This window comes from Platichthys flesus, chromosome 1 (genome assembly GCF_949316205.1).
Source record: "Platichthys flesus chromosome 1, fPlaFle2.1, whole genome shotgun sequence".
In the NCBI taxonomy this organism is placed as follows: domain Eukaryota; kingdom Metazoa; phylum Chordata; class Actinopteri; order Pleuronectiformes; family Pleuronectidae; genus Platichthys; species Platichthys flesus.
Genome location: NC_084945.1, coordinates 2,936,699 through 2,954,521, shown reverse-complemented (window position 1 = coordinate 2,954,521; position 17,823 = coordinate 2,936,699). Strand labels below are relative to the sequence as shown.

The 17,823-nt window shown below is 45.2% G+C and overlaps 1 protein-coding gene across 1 annotated transcript in view; it reads right to left on the bottom strand.

The window, feature by feature from the left end:
- Positions 1 to 9,867, bottom strand: part of nav2a (neuron navigator 2a) — a 95,094-nt gene extending 85,227 nt beyond the window's left edge. Inside the window, exon 1 of the mRNA XM_062392121.1 lies at positions 9,043 to 9,867. Within this exon, the coding sequence (XP_062248105.1) occupies positions 9,043 to 9,267 (225 nt within the window). The 5' untranslated portion in view covers positions 9,268 to 9,867. The remainder of the gene's footprint in view (positions 1 to 9,042) is intronic.
- Positions 9,868 to 17,823: the final 7,956 nt, after the last annotated feature.

Here is a 17,823-nt window from a genome sequence, read left to right as displayed (position 1 = left end):
ACAAGAAAGGGACGATAAGTGCAGCCTTGATAACAGTGGAGCCGACATGCAGGAGGCCAAAACCTCAGAGAACTCAGCACCGAGCGTTTCTCTTTTCTATTTATTATTTCTTTAACCGACTCCTCTGCTGCCTGTTAAAAAAAGACGTGTTTTATTCCCCCCCCCCAAAAACCAGAGCCCGGCGGTCCGGCCTCTGATCAGCCGTCACCCACATCACACTGCAGCAGCTGCACATCTGTATTTATGTGTGTGTGTGTGTGTGAGCAGTGGGTTCATAACCTAAGGATTTATATATGTGTGAGTGTGTGTGTAGGAGAGTCCACTGCACAGGATGTCCTCCGTTTGAGCTCCTTACAACACACACACACACACACACACACACAACACACACACACACTCACCACCAAAGACCACAAATTACAAGCTGAATTTGAATTTTGGGAAAAGCCCAAGATTTACAGAAAGTTCCCACAAAGAAGGAAAGGGGGGGGGGGGGTGCTGATCACATCCAGGAGGCAACACAAAAAAAAAATTGAAGCTTCATGAAACAACAATAACACTGAGAACATGTCGACAGTATAAAGTAACGACCTGGGAGAAATGAAGCTCCGTTTTGCTTCTCTGCTGCCAAATACTAAAATACTACAGAGATGAAGCCTGCAGCTGCTCGGCTTTATTAAGCATTTTTATGTTTCCAGTTTGTGTAAAACAGAAATAACTGACATCTGCAGCTGAAATGCACAGTGAGCAATGTGTCCGGCTGCCGTGCAACGATTTGCTGCGACGCACAAAGACTGTAAATATACTCATCACACATATTCTCGATGGTAGCGTGACAGTTTAGCGTCTTTCCATGCTAACATCTGCTAATTAGCACTTTAAAAGAATCACTTAGGTTAATGGGAACAACACTGATCTGTAGTTTTGTTCATGAATCAGGTTTCTTGGGCCGAAATGAGCAGGATCTGATGATAGTAGAATTAAAAAATTAAAAGGACCAAAGTGCTTAAACTGAAGAAACAATGACAATTTGAACGAGATAAAAAAAATCGGCAGCAAAAATGAGGAATTAAATGAAGTTACACACGACACAGATCAAAGCTTCCCAATGCAAATGGTTTAAAATAGACATAGGGTGTTGCTTATCTGATTTCAATAGCAAATGATTATTATAACTGATTAATAACTATTCCACAATTCTGACTCTGACACCAAAGGCCCTGGGATATTAATGTCTGAAGGGAGCTCTGACTGAAGTAAAGACTAAAATTAAACTCCTGCTGTAAAACGCACCTCTTCTGTCACATACTGTATTTGTATCACAGCCTGAGGTAACAATCTGAATCCCAGTCCCACCAGTGAAACCTCAGTCCCCCATTGCTCCTAACCAGCATTGATTTAATGACACTGTGGCTCTGAGAGCATTTAGAGCTGGTGTTTAACAGTTTTAGAACAGGCTCATTAAGTGCAGTGGCGGTGAATGGGCTGAGTGTGGCTCCTTTCACAGCCCCAGATAAACCTCAGTGTGTCGGGGACAATAGGGGGGGGGGGACAGCCCTGCTCTGGAGGGGCCTTTGTTTGGGGGGACCCACACCTCCAAGCTCTGGAGGCTGGGGAGGGAAGATTGGGGGGCGATGTTGGGTGGGGGTGTGGGGTTGCTCTGCTGCCAGGCTGTTGCATTGTGGGTGAAGGTGATGTGGTGAGGGGCGAGGGACATATGGACTCTCACAAAAGGAATTGGACAGGGGACTGCAGTGCATGGTGGGTAATGGGGAATTGATCTGTCTTTTTATGGACTTCTCATCTTTTATATCAAACACTTACATGTATTTAAAATGGTCCTACAGTACAAGTATAACTTACTTTTTAAAATATACAGGAATTATTTAGCATTTAAGATGTGATGTGTAATTAATATATAATATTTGTGATGTTGCTAATCTGATAAAGCAAAGATCAGATGTGAAAACTTAAAAATATAACGTGTTTTGAGATAATATCCAACCCCCCTCCATTTTACTCTACAGCAAGCACTTTAAATATTATAATTATTAATTTATCGTTTGACATGAATCATAATTTCATTAGGTTTAAGGCTAAAAGGTTCATTTCACCTCTGGTCGTCTCTTTTATTCTCTCTCAACAGAACGTTGAGCTCAACCTGCAGTTTATCCTCCAGAGCAGAGGAAACGTCATTAACGAGATCTGGTATCTAATTAGAAACCTGATTGGACCACTCTGAGTCCAGGACGCCATCTGGCCCTGGTTTCCACAGCTACCAGCTGAGACCACAACGCTGAGGACAACCAGGACACACGGAGTCTGGAACACGTCCTCCCGTCTCCAGACTCACGTGCTGTTTGTAACTTAAAAGAAGCCGTCAGACACCAGATTCTAACCATAGAGATCATGAGCTCATGGTTACGACTGTTGTTAAAAGACTCAGGTCTGCAGGACTCAGGTCTACAGGACTCAGGTCTACAGGTCTACAGGACTCAGGTCTACGGGACTCAGGTCTGCAGGACTCAGGTCTACAGGACTCAGGTCTACAGGTCTACAGGACTCAGGTCTACGGGACTCAGGTCTGCAGGACTCAGATCTACAGGACTCAGGTCTACAGGACACAGGTCTGCAGGACTCACGTCTGCAGGAGTCAGATCTACAGGACTCAGGTCTACAGGACTCAGGTCTGCAGGAGTCAGATCTACGGGACTCAGGTCTATGGGACTCAGGTCTGCAGGACTCAGATCTACAGGACTCAGGTCTAGAGGAGTCAGTCCTAGAGGACTCAAGTCTACGGGACTCAGGTCTAAGGCACTCAGGTCTAAGGGACTCAGGTCTGCACGACTCAGGTTGTTTCTTGTTGTCACAGATCAGCAGTTTGATAAATACTCAAACAAGCCCACGTTCTAAAGGAACATGACCTAAAGCTCCTGACACACGTCTGCATGCTCTGCTGCACGAGTTAGTCTGATGGAGAATCACAGGAACAAGCAGGTGTAGCTGGTGATAACAAAGAACTGGAGGTGATAGACTTCCTGATTCTGATTTGTTGTAACACCATCATCTCTCTCATCCTCATGAAGTTGTCCGACCTGCCTCTGGGCCTGGAGTGACCCCGGGCACCAGCCTCTGGGGGGGGGGGGGGGGACGGGACGGGACTCCAGCCCTCAACTGACCTCTACCTCATCGCCTCTCTCCTTTTTCCTCATCATCTCCTGTCTCCAGACTGAGATGGAGCTGATAGCGTTAGTCCGACGTCCCAGGGGGCGCCACTCACAATGGCCTGTTTGTCCACGCCAACGGGCTCCCTGTGACAAGTACCGTGAGGAAAGTGGAGAAGGAGAGAACCTTCGGGGGGGGGGGGGGGATCAATGGAGGGATGTTGACTCAGGAGAGACAGATGCCCAGACTGAATTAATAGGGTTATATCCTCAGCCATGACCTCACACAGGAAGGCGAGGGGACAACTGCACAGGAAGTGGAATCTGATCGAGACACATGAGACGGAGATGAGGTCATAACTAATGGAGCCAACTGCTACATGTGATCAGACATGTTTTTAACAAGGTTCATTTGAGGGAAGATCATCAAGAAAACCAGTCAAAACTCTTATAAATCACAGAGTATGACAAAGATTCACTTCTCAAAACAGTTTCAGGGCTTTTTATTTATTGATTTATGAACATCTCACGTAACTTTATTGTTTACCCCGTGAACATTCAATTTTTCCGTTCCCTGACCTTCGCTTCACACGGTATGTTCTCTGGTAGAACTTTTTTACTTTTATTTACATTTACATTTTTTAGAAAAAGTCACACTACAGTTGTTCAGACTGTGAAATAAATCCCACGAGTTAAAGATAACAGTTAATCTGAAATGTACATGAAAAATATCCATATTTTAAAGATAGGAAAAGCTGAAGCTTTCCTGCTGAAGAGCTGCTCTCAGGGTGTTGATGGAGGACCTGCCTCTCAAAGCTCAGATAGAAGAAGCCTGACTCTATCTCCTGATCTGTGTGAGGCCTCAGCTCATATCTCAGCCGGCTCCTCCAGGACGACCATCTTTGTTCTCCCAGAGGAGGAACCAGAGATGTGATGTCTCTCTTATCGACAGCAGCTCCCTCCTGCCCGACACTGATAGGAGCACATGTGTGGTCACCACCGGGTGAAGGTGTCTGATCTCCAAACCCACAGGAACTCAGGGAACTCACTGACTTGTGGACACTTTCTGAAGACGTGTCCCATTTGGAATGACGATCAACGCGACCACAAAATGATGAAGCACGGGAGGTGAACCCCTCACAGGCCTAACAAGACACGAGCTTTTATCCTGCGCTCTTTGTCCGGACTCTGTCAGTCTGTTAAAACCTTCCTCCGTCCACCTAACAATGAACTCTCCCTCAATGAATCTCTGAAACGTCCATTAAATCTGGCTTTAACTCGCAGCACCTCCTGAGGAGACATATGTCTGTGTGTGGCCCTTTGTTATGGTGATTTCAAAAAAAGGAGAAGCAATATAGCCACGCAGCCTCAACCCCCCCACCCAATCTGTGCTGCTGCGGGTGGGCAGGAGCGCATTAGCAACCCAATGCAGCAGGACGGAGCTTCCACTCTCACCTGCTGGGCCGGGTCTCCACCAGACTGGGGCTGAATGGAGAAGCAATAAAATAAAAGTCATGATTGTCTTTCACAGGAAGCTGAGGAGGAGGAGGCGACAGGCTCATCAGAGAAAACCTCTCATATCAAAGCTGACATCTTCAGACTCAAGATGGCCAATATTTGTTTTCTGCATAATTACTAATGGCATATAGATTTTAACTGGCTTGAAACCTCCTCATGGATCATTGTGGGACAGCATGAGGGCTGGAAGCTAAAGATTAACTTCATTATCAGCCCACTGCAGGAGCCCGGGATCCAAGAGGACGCCTTCAAATGGTTTATTCAAGAGAGGCTGCATCCTACAGATTCCTACTGATTCCAACACATTCCTACAGATTCAAACAGATTCCACAGATTCCTACAGATTTGCCTGGTGTCCACACTATTCTGGCATTTTAGAGCCGAAAAATCTGATAAATTTGGAAAATCTGCAGGTCTCATTTTAGTTTGAAAACTGCAGCCCTGCGTTTTAGTCTGGATGAGCAGAAACAGAGACTCCTATCACATGACCCTATTCCATAAGGAAACAGCATAGTACAGAACACATGTATTAATCAATTTAGCCAATTATGAAAAGATTTATCATGATAAAATGATAATAAGTAATAATCAAGTCAACTGATCTAATCAACTCATCATGTTATCAATGTCTATTAAAATGAATGACGGTTTGAAGCTTAAATGTTCATATATATTCAATATAAATATAAAAATTAAGAGATTCAGTTGTACATGAATGAAAGAAGAAGATAAAGATAAACTTGTAGTTCTCGGTCAAAACAAAACCCCCTGAATGAAATTACACCCAATTTAAATAACTCAAATTAGGGGGAAAATCATAATCTTGGGCAATTACACATCTCGGAGAATTAATGTAGCTCAACATCACTGATGCGTCTCTCACACAGTGATTATGTGACAGTGACAGTTTAATATCCAGACTGAGCTCCTCTGTCCTGGATGGATGGAGGAGGAGGTGGGGGGTGGGGTGGGGTGGGGGGCAGTCTAAATTGTAGATTGGTGGTTTATTTAATTCATCTCGGTAAATAAAACCCAGGGAGCCTGAAGACCCTCTGCACTGCTCCCAATATGTTTCTACATGAGATTGTTATTCAGCCGCAGGCACAGATGAGTTTTCATAATGAGTTTAATAAAGTGAGTCTTTACACCGAGTCGGACTTAAGCCTTTATGCAGAAAGATGCTTATTAAGATAAGAGCTGCTTATCTCACCGGCACACGGACAAATCTCTCTCTGTGGCTCTGCACCCATTAGAGATGTGTGTGTGTGTGTGTGTGTGTCTGTGTTTGTATGTGTTCCATGTGATGACTAATAACGGTACATGCACAAAGCATCAGAATTTATATTTGAAGGCCTCCTGGTGCGAACGTGGCAGAATCAGAAGTTTCGGCTGCGGAAAATAATGAGCTGGCAACTCTGAACACTTGGATGGTAAAGAGGAACGAAAGAGTGAGAGGAGAGAAGGAGGAAACGAGAATAGTGAGAGAGAGAGAGAGACAGAGAGAGAGAGAGAGAGAGAGAGAGAGAGAGAGAGAGAGAGAGAGAGAGAGAGAGAAGAGAGAGAGAGATAGAGGTTGGTCATGGATAACAGAGAAGTATTAAAGATGAATAGAGCGGCAAAGACAGCAGCCTTGAATGACTTGTTCACTCACACACATGCACACTCACACATGTACGCGCACACACACATGCACGCACACACACACACACACATACACATACACACACGCACACAAAATCAGTGTTTGTGAATGGAAACAGATGTAGGGCAAGAACCAGCCACGAGAGGGCAGCAAAGTATGTGTGCAGAGCTTCGCTATATCTGTAGGCACTAGAACACACACACACACACACACACACACACAACTGCACACATAAACACACGCACAAACACACTCTCTCTCTCGCTCGCATATGCAGAAGACAGCATCAAATACCATTCACACATTTCCCCCCACCATCACCTTCACATTAGAATCGTGCAGATTGTGCCAGACTTCTCACTATCTCTCTCTTTCACACACACACACACACACACACACAATAAGCCACACACACACATAGTCTGAACATCTCTCTCAGCCTCCTGCTGCTCTCGCTGCATTATGGATTAACTGTATTTCACAGGTGTACACAACATGTTTGTGCGTTCGATGCCTCAGCTGCACTCGGCTGTGACTCCTCTAATCCTCAGGAACATGTGCTGTTACAGCCTGTCACTCAGTTTGCATTTAGATGTTGAGATGTTTCCATTTTTCCTCAAAAACGTCCAATAACCCTAACCCTGGCTTGTCTACTGCTCAATTTGTGATTCTTCTCCATTAAGTGTTGTGTTGCTTTAATTTTTGGCCTCGATTCTCCCAAAAAAATAAAGGGCAGAGAAATACCCAAAGCAGGAGGTGAAGTATTTCATGTTGAGAAATTACTCAATTCTCAGCCCACTCTCCTGACGTGAGAGTCAGCCTCCGTGTCTCCAGAGAGTCTCAGCTCCTCTCACGCTGCCCTCGGAGCTGATTGGGTTCACACTGAGTTCCACTGGTGCTTGTGCATTAACATCCACAGAGACTTGGACCGGCAGTGATGCAGCGTCGAGTCCACGCCAGTGATTCTGCTCCTCGGCCTCAACTCCTCCCGGCGGTGAAGCCCGGCAGAGACGAAAGAGAAACGAGGACGATAGAACTGAGTCGACCCTCCTGCCCGGTTTTATTAAGAGATATATCTGTTCCTGGACTATTAGAGAATCTGTCAGTTTGTTTTCCAATATGAAGAAATGCATTATACATCCCATAGTTATTCCAGAATGTACTGAGCCCGATGTTTACATATTTTTATTGTTATTTATCTTCACTTCCCTCTATTCTTGTTTGTTTTTTTATCTCCATCACTTTCTTTAACATTGAGAGACAGAGCATTTACTTGGACGTCGATTTTCAAGGGAATAATTCACAGATCTTGATGAATCGGACCAATTTAAAGAACTGTTAACTATGAGTGTGTGAAATATGGTTTAAATTTAGCATAAAATGTGATGAATATGAGCTAAACTCTTTATTAATTATCTTGTGGATGAGAAAATGTGATTATTTGAGATGCTCTGCACATGTGACTGAAGCAGATGAACACAAATACCTGTGGAGTCTAATTAATGTTTTAAAATAGTTCAACTGCTTGATGCGGCCATTTTAACAGATCGACATAATCCTATATTAAGTTTTTAACCAGTTATCAAATAAATAAAAAAGAGCTGAATTGACATTTTGCAGTTTGAATTACGTCATTTGCTTTGACAGTAAAAAACAAAAAGGAGTCTCATCGTTAAACACTCAACACACACACACACACACAGACACACACACTGGTGCATTTGAGCACATGACTGCAATGTCCACATCGCTGCGTCTGCCCAGAAAGGTCAGAGGTCAACGCAGCCGAGGGGCTGCTTCATCAGCACCACGGGGATGGAGAGGGGGAGAGAAGAGGGGGACAGAGAGAGAGAGGACAGAGAGAGAGAAAGTCACGGAAAGTAGGTCAGTGAGAAAACGTGATTAGCCACTAAAACAAACGCCACCAGCAGTGGACTCGTGCCTCGACCGCCGCCGCCGGCCTCCCTCATCTCCTCCTCGCGCCATCGCCTCTGAGTCACACTTACTGTATAACACAGACTGCCAAGCGTGCACTTGCTGGCTCGAGGACACACACACACAGACACACACACACAGACACACACAGACAGAGGCACCTCCTTCACCTCGCTGCCTTACATGGCGTTAAAAACGATCCCTCTTGACGCTGCAGCCGTCTGCGTGGGGTTGCTAAGCTCGGCCAATGTTTCACAAACACAGTGAAACAAGGCACCGGGGTCTCCTGCTCGGCTGGCAGCCTGGACAGCAGAGACGCAGCCGGCTCCTTCCAGGAACTCGCTGAATGTTGGCGTCGTGCTTCTGTTATGATAAACTGAGCCAGGGGGAGTGATACTGAAATGCTGTGTGTTGATTTAAAATCACAAAACATCCGTCGAGGAGCCACGACGGCAGCTGACGAGGTCCAGACCCCCCCGACGGCACAATGTGAGAGGATAACGGGACTTTTCAAACATGCAAACATAGATTTTCCGTTGTTGATCTGACTCCTGTCCGTCAGGGAGTCATTCAAACAACATCTGGACCATATGGGACCAAAACCGATGATAATGATTGATCTGTAAATCTGAAAGTTATGCTCTCAAAGCAATAAAAGTGTTCCCAGTTACCTCTCCAACTGAACCACATTAAACCTCACATTCGTACATGTTAACCTCCACTCACAGCTTCTATGGGGGTAAGAAGAACCCTCAGCCCTGATCCCACCACCCCACAGTGTACCTGAGTGTTGTCTCCAGCCTCTGACCCGGCAGCCTTGCTCCTCAGGGGGGGTCCTGACCCCACCTGCTGGCCCAGGGACGGGATGTGGCTCTTGACGGGTGCCGGAGGCAGAGCGAGAGCCGCCGGCCTGCTGGGGGTCTGCTGGGGAATGGGCCGGGCGCTGTGCACCGGTTTGGGTTTGGGGAGTCCTGACTTCATCTTGGAGGCCACCAGGATGGCTGGCATCTTCTCCTCAGCTGCCTGGTGACCACACGCTCTCCCCTCCCCGTCACGCCGAGCTGGAAACCCTGACGCTGGTTAATGAGACTCCTCCTCAACTCTCATGGGGTCCTGGTGCTTCTCTGAGTGTCGAGGTGTGACCAAATTGACACATGCACCTGATCTGGAACCTGATCCGGCACCTGATTGAAGTGAGTGTGATGAATCTATGGGTGCTGGATCTCAGCAGGGGTGTGAGCTGACCCCCCCGACCCCCCACTGGGGTTGAAAATCCACCAGTCCCACCTGCTTCCTGGTTCCAAGGAGCTTCAGACACCAAATGTTATGAAAAACATATATGTCCAGATGGAAATGAGAAAAAGTCCAGGAGAGAAAATCAGAAATCCCAGTTCCCAGTGGGAGGAATTCCCAGTTGCCTCATGGCCGAGCGAGCGTCTCCTTCATCGTGTTCCCAGCACAGAGCGAGTGTCAGCGATTGGCCAGAGGATCCTATAGGAAGCAGAGCGGCTTCACTCCCACTGAGCCCTGTTAATCACACCATCGCTTCAGGAGGACGGGAGGAGAGACCGAGCTCCAAGAGGAGAGGAGAGAGCAGAGGAGAGAGGGGGGGAGCTGAGAGGAAAATGAAAAGGGCTGCAGCGACCGTTCGCTTCACCGACTGTTCAGCTTGTGACCGTGGAGCTGGAGAGACGCTGCTCTCTCTCTCTCTCTCTCTCTCTCTCTAAGTCGTGGTTAGCAGCAGGTGTGGCTTAGATCGGGGCTGACATATGTGGAGGAGAGCTGAACACATCTACTCAGTATGCTCCTCCAGCCTCTCTCTCTCTCTCTCTCTCTCTCTCTCTCTCTCTCCATGAATTCATTCAGTCATACTCATCTCTGGTGTTTTATCTCATGCACCATTTAAAAAAGAAATGGTTGATGATTGTATTTACTTGTTCATTTGAATGTCACGCTGGTAAAATGCTCAGATGACTCACAGGCAGGGATTGAGGTAAAGGACACAGGGACCAGAGAGGAGGCAGATTTTAAAATCTATCAACCTGCTGATTGAGCGAATCACTGCGTCAGTCTTTTAAATCCTGTAGGAAACACAGCATTACTAAAGGTACTGACAGTGGAAATGCTGCATTAATAGACTCTCTCTCTCCTCTATATCACATCCCTCCTCTGATTTACGAAGCTTCACCCTTTTTATACACGAGCACGGCCAATTAGTGGACTTGTGTCCGATCAGCCCGGCTCCCAGCAGGCGCAGAGAACGCTGCCAAGGCACCGGCTCAAATTATGCTGCAGAACCAAAAATAATAGAAGACGGAGGGGGGGGGGGGGGGGGGAGCAGGATTTACATGTTCTCTTCCATCACAAGTTAGTTGAGGATTTTAAATTCCCAGTTGTACTTAAATCAAGATATTTCCCTGGTAATCTCTCTGAAATGAGTTTTAACTTTAACTTCTTCAACTTGTTTGGGACGACACTGTTTACACAGAGCACACGTTCAGTGTCGTTCTTCTTTCAAAGCCACGCTTAACAAACTCCAGATCATCATTTACCTTTTATTTATTGATTCAAACTCAAATTAGCTGATTCGTTAGATGATTGTTTGTTTTAAGCGACACAAGGTACGTTTATCTGAGCAACAGCGCCCTCTACAGACTCATGGGGGGGATGAATCCTGCAGGGGTCCGGATCAGGGCAATGACGTGGTTTTCATGTGGAGGAAAACAAATTCTATCAATGTGTTGACTGAGCGGTGGACATTACCCATGATCCCCAGCTTCCTGAGGCAGAGGAGCTGCCCCTGTAACAAATAGACCAAACTCAATGACCTATGACCTCTGTGGAAAAAACCTCCTAACGCATAATTTACTCTGAAGAGTTTGATGCTTTATATTGTCAGAAGAAGAATATTAACTGATTCCAGACCGACTCGAATCCACAGACATTACGATTGTGAGAGAGAAACACCGGAGACGTAAAGACATAAATTAGAGCCCAACACTTTACTCTGCTTCAAATTGAAAAGATCATCTGAGTTCATACTGCAGCTAATCAGAGATTAAAGTAAGTAGAGATGGATGTGACACACACACACACAAACACACACACACACACACACACACACACACACACACACACAAACATACACACACTTCTAACATGTACTTTATAAGAAAAACATATTAATCCAGGAGTGGATGTGTTTAGTATGTTAATCTTAATCCTGTTACATTAATCCTAAATTATGTAAATACTAATATCTGATTATGATTTTGTGTGCGTGTGTTTGTGAGTGTGTGTGTGTGTGTGTGAGAGTGTGAGTATAATGTTTGGAGGGTATCTCCAGGTGATCGGTCGGGGGTCAAGGTCAATGAAAATTAAATATCTTAATAAATAATAGAGGAAAACCTGGAGCGATCAAAAGACACTTTCTAAAACAATTTAGATTCATCAATCATTTTACATTACATAAAATAATATACATCAGGATTAGATCATTATGAAAATGGTATTATTACAAAGTTAGCATTGCCTGTGGGGATTTATTTATATATTATTATATTTGAATTGATAATTTGAGTCATAGTATATCTCTCCCTCACGCTGCTAAGTTCTTATGCTGCTGTTTCATTTTTGAATTCCTCTACAGAGGATAAATAAAGGTTAAACTTATCTTATCTTATCTTATCTTATCTTATCTTATCTTATCTTATCTCCAGCACATGCAGGTTATGCATCCCCCCCCTTCTGATTCTTATTATTTGCAGTTGTGGATATTCCCCTGATAATGACGACTAACTACAGCTCCCCGATTTTCCATCGTGTCACAAACGACTAACCACGTGTGTAACTGGCAACGAGAGAAAAGCTCGACAAAAAAACACACACACACACACCCGTATCCTGACAACTAAAACACACCAGGACGCAGGATAACACATCCACTCCTGACCTCTGACCTCCTGCATCACTCTGTCATTTTGAAATTGGGAAAAACAAACAAACAGATTTCAGCATAACAAGGGAAACTTTCATTATTTCCCCCGCTCCCCTCTGTGACGGCGAACGTGCCCCACACAGATCACAACGCAGCACTTCACACAGCCGGAGGAGAAAGACACACAACGTGCTGTCGTGTGTGATTTCTGCACCGGCGGCGTTTGAAGCCACCTGACGACAGTCCAGAGCCGGCTGATAATAGAGCTGCTTTGGCTGTAAACGTGTGGTATTGACAGTAATAAGTGGGACACCCGCTGCTCCACTCGGCTGTGTGTTTACACTGTATTTCATCTTCGGGATAACAAACAGTCGTGTGGGGTAGGCGGGGGGGGGGGGGGGGTGGTGGAGCTCTGAGTTCTATGGAGGGAGATTAATGTCAACAGATATTATATGAAGTAGCAGAATTTATTAATATACGTGTGGGTAGTGGACGGAACTGAACAATCCCTACACTGCACGGAGTCTCACAATACGACAACAGAATCATCACAGAAGCAGTTATTACATTGTGTGTCTTGAAATTGTGATTTGTGATTATTTAAAAAAATTCAATTGGTCAAAATGAGAATTAAATGAAACGTATATGTATTAAAACACTTGATCCACCTCCTTCCAACAGCTTTACTGACAGACTTCAGTATATATACATCGTAAATGGAATTAAACTGCACACACACACACACACACAGACACACACACACACACACACACACACCTAATTCCTTTGCTGATGGTTTTCATTAGCAGAGTTAGCGGAGCAGAACAAGCCGTCGCTCGCTGACAAGAGCTGTACAAACTGGAGCAATGGTCTGACATTTCCAACACGACAGGACAGGATCTACAACTTGACCTGCACACATCTCCATACAAACACACAACCACACACACACACACACACACACACACACACACACACACACACACGTATGTACAAGGCAGGTACAGTGATGAGCAGTGGCAGCGCTGTGAGACTGGTTCACAGGGGGAGAGGAGCTGAGTTCATGAGCTCTGGCACGGCTCAAGTGACGCTGGGTGACACAACACACACTGTCGGGACCAACACACACAAACAAACGACAACAGCAACACACCTACTACATATTCAACACAAAGCAGCCTCGGAGAACGAGTGGGAGGAGGAGACACGAGGTCTGTTAGCTCAGGAAACATGCAGAGAGAGAGTGTGTGTGTGTGTGTGTGTGTGTGTGTGTGTGTGTGTGTGTGTGTGTGTGTGTTGGTTTGGATCCCGCTGTGTGTGTTTGTGCTCATGCCCAGCTCCAGCTGTGGCACATGTGTGTGGGTGAATGTGTGTGAGTGATCTAAATGGGTCTCTGGGGCAGCGGGGGGGACTTCCTGTCACTTTCCTGTCATCGAAAGTCACTTACACTGGTCATCATCGTGAGTGCACACACACACACACACACACACAAACACACACAGACACACAGCAAATAATATTCAGCTTATCAAGTCATTCAGTTGAACTCAAAAAGTCCATTAGATCAGAAAGTGGCATTAAAAAAAACACACAAAAAACACAACTCTACAAGGAAATGGCCCTGTGTTGAATTTACTTCGGACAACACAACTTATAAACACAATTAACCTTTAAATGTTCGACACTTTCCAACAAAGTTCTTTTCTCAAGGTTGAAAACTCAGAGTGGTCTTTGCCGAACACGGACACGGAAGAGAACCTGCAGATCTACATGCACGCAAAAAAACAACACAACCCGTGAGGCCTGGACAGGAGGAAAAACCCAAGAGGAAACTCAAACTACACACACTCACACAGACACACACAGAGTCAGACATGGAGTAAAAGCGAGACAGAGGAGACAGCAGCACCCAAACAACCGTCTCGCTGCAGTAAACTGAGGTGACAGATAAGGAAACTGGGGAGAAGTCGGTGCGGCTACATGCCTGCAGTGTGTGTGTGTCTTTGTGTGTCTGTGTGTGTGTCTGTGTTTGTGTTTGTCACTGTGAATAAAGCAAAGCAGAAACAAAATAAATTGCCCCCCTCACTCTTTTCTAACAGGAATTTTAACAGCCCAGTTAATCCGCAGGTAGAATCACACGTGAACACATCGTGTCGGACGTTTCCCGTAATCAACTGCACGACATCTTTAGCTTCTAGAAATCTTTTTCTATTTCCACCTCCTTCAGACATGAAGCCGAGCTTCAGCTCCTCTTACTCAACAAGGCGACGGCAGTGAATATTTTATGAAAGAGCGAGGGTGAAGCAGAGGACACCAAACGTCTGAGAGCAAACAAATTGAGCCTCGGAGCCTCATTGACGTTTCAAAATGCCCCAGATTATATATTTTTTACGACGATGGGTCAATATTAGCTGATTTGACCTCCTTTACGCCTCCAGTGCTCAGACAACATCCCACTGGGACGACTGGGAATGGCCTAAATATTCAAGACACCAGCCCCCAACCGAGCAGAAGGTGGAAATACAACTGTACCTGAGTCTGTTCCTTAACGGAGGAAAAATCAATATGGGTGAGATTAAAAAAACTGCATCACATACAAAGAGCTGCAATAAACCAGGTTGGTGTAATGTGGGCCCGGGGGCTTAAATAGCAATTACCCCCCAACTGCTGTGACACAAAAGCACTTAGTGATTTCTTTATTTTTTTTAAATGGGACCGGACAGGAAGACGGTGGAGGGCAGACCCGGGTTAAGAGAGAGAAACAGAGGGAGAGGGAGAAGGAGCAGAGACGTAGATAGATTCAGGAGGGGTCGAATAAAACACAGACAGGAGAGAGAGAGAACAAGAAAAGATGGAGAAGGAGAAATGTTTGTGTTCTGTAACTGACCTGGATCGAAAAACCACCGCACAAACATGTCATTCATTAAAAATTGAATGTGTCGATTTCACTCGAAGGCGTGGACACGATGACGAGACGGATCAGTGAGAGACACAAACTGGAGACCCTGTTTGTTCGGTTGGTTTGTTTGTTTGTTTGTGAGCAAAATTACACAAAAACTAATCCACAGATTCCACGACACTTAAAGGAAAGGAGAGGAAATGGGTCGAGAAAGAACAGATTCTATTCTTGTAAGGATCAGGACACAAGGGCAGATTGAGGAACTTTCTTTATTTAACTTATTGACTTCACCAAGTTCCACGGGAATAATGTGAAGATATCAATAAAGAAAATACACAATTTGACTTCAACTTGGTGTAGTTTGATCAGATTTAGGGGACTGTTGGATGCACATATTGTTAATTGTAAATAAAAGCAGATGTAAATATACTTTTACTCAAAAAAACTGCATTAAAAAACGAAACAGAAACAGTTTGAACTACTTACTGGCCCAAGCTTTTTGTTTTTGAACAGACTGATGTGACTTGCTAAAGCAAACTGGACGTTGACATCTAAATTTATCAGATTACATTTCGCAACCATTAAAGAAAGGTTTACCTCATCTCGTCAGCACCGACTTCAGTCTGGAGCTGACTGAGAGAGAAACACAAGGTCGCCGGCTCTGACCTTGAACATCTGCCCCACGCGCGACGGGACCTGAAAAGGCTTCGAGTCAAACTCCACAGTTCTCAGTTCTCTGGCATTACACGGAGACAGGATGGTGATTAGGAGGCTCCCTGGATGGAATTTCATGCTCATACAAAATACAGATTTTTTGCTCCGACATATTTCTCCTTGAGAAAACGAGGCTCATTATCGAGTCTATGGGTCCGACCTGCGAGCAGCACGTACAGCGACACCGCCCAGAGCTCATTTACACGATTAACGGCTCATTAGCGCACGGCTCGGACGCAGGAATGAAGAACATGAAGCGAGAGAAAAACAAAGCAGACGAGCATTTGATCCAAATCGAAGCCCGGTCGTTTAACGTCCAGGAAGGAAACAGAGAATCCAACAGAGCATCATCAACTGGAGCGACCAAAAACACATTTTAACTGCCAGATAAAATAAACCACAGAGAATAAATACAAACATTGAATCCATACTAAGAACTAAACAGAGGTTCCAATGTACTTCAGACACCTAAACATTCTCTCTCCTCAGAGCAGAGCTGGGGTCGACTGCAGGAAGCTGCACCGAGCGGGAGCACAGATCACGGATTACTGGATTTCAGCGGTAAAAAAAATGCAAATTGGATTCAGCAGCAACAAAGTTTTCGAGGTGGATGTTTGTACCGATGCATTATTCATCGACTCCAGACTCATTATTTACATGTGGTATCGTTCCTCGACCCTGCAGGAGGAAGAACGCTCCGTACTTAAGGTTGCATTACGAGGAAAAGTGAAAGTTCAATGAGGCTGAATGCTCGATGCTCATGGTACTGAGGTCAGTTTGTGAGCATTAGAAGACGAATAAATCCGTCTTCTGAGAAACTGAAAGCCACTGACAATCATTCCCAACAATCACTATATTTAAAACTCTCCCACATCAGATGGGTTCAGTTCTCCTCAGTTATCTCTCTCTCCGCTCGCTCCCCCTGCAGTCAGGTATTTCTGATCTGTTCCAGGTGACTTGGATCAGATCAGTTGCTGCTGAATCAAATGAAACGCAGGACACTGGACACGCAGCCAACACATAATGTGAGCTGAGCTGCTTTAAAGGGGCAGTAAAACTTCCAGGGATGCTCCAACCTCAATCTCTCTAATATCAAACACTTGTCGCCTGTGGGCTCGAACGGAGCGTGTTAAAACAGAACCACTTCCCTTCTGCATGATCAGCAGGTTACTGTCTAATAATTCATAAAACAAACTACATGAACACACTTCTAACTTGGAGTTTGTCTTTCACACATGAACAAAGCAGAAACCTTCAGGATGGAGGCTGGAGGAGAGTTTGTCTTTTTGTTTACAGCACATTTTGCTTTTTCATTTCATAATCGTCTTTTTCATTATTACCTTGGTCCCCATGTAAGAATCTCCCTCTTGGTGAATCCTGCAGAGGATCTCCTCCAAACTTTTTACTGGAGCCTCTAACTCTGACATTTACATTCTCACACACAGCTCCTCCAGAGAACGGATGCTCCAGATTTGAATGCATGTCTGAAAACAGCTTTACAGACACAAACAACCAGGTTCAAATCCATGCATGTTTTTGGTGGTAGAAGGCCGGGGGAGACATGGAGAGAACATGCAAACTCTGGAACACGGGACCAGTCCTGCTCCACGGGACCAGAGGCCTCACCAGCTAGCTTCACATGAACAATAACAATTCAACTTCTTAAGTCCCAAGAGGAGCGACAGGTACAGACATTTTGTTCGCGTAAAAAACAACTCACAGTTCTCGCAGCTGTGTAAATTACAACTCTTGTCTCTCAGCGAAACTATCGGCAGATGAGAGAGTCCACGTTGAGGAGGTCGGCTTCTCCTGACCGAGCTCCCTGAGAACGGCTACGTGCCTGAACCTGACAAAACTTATAAAAAATACTATTATAAACCAGAGGCACTGACTGAGTGATTGTAACTGACCCAAACCTGAACTGAATTACTCTAACTCAGAGGTGTCCAAACCTTTTATCCCGAGGGCCACATACAGAAAAAAGTACGAAGGTCTGGGCCACTAACGCCGCCAC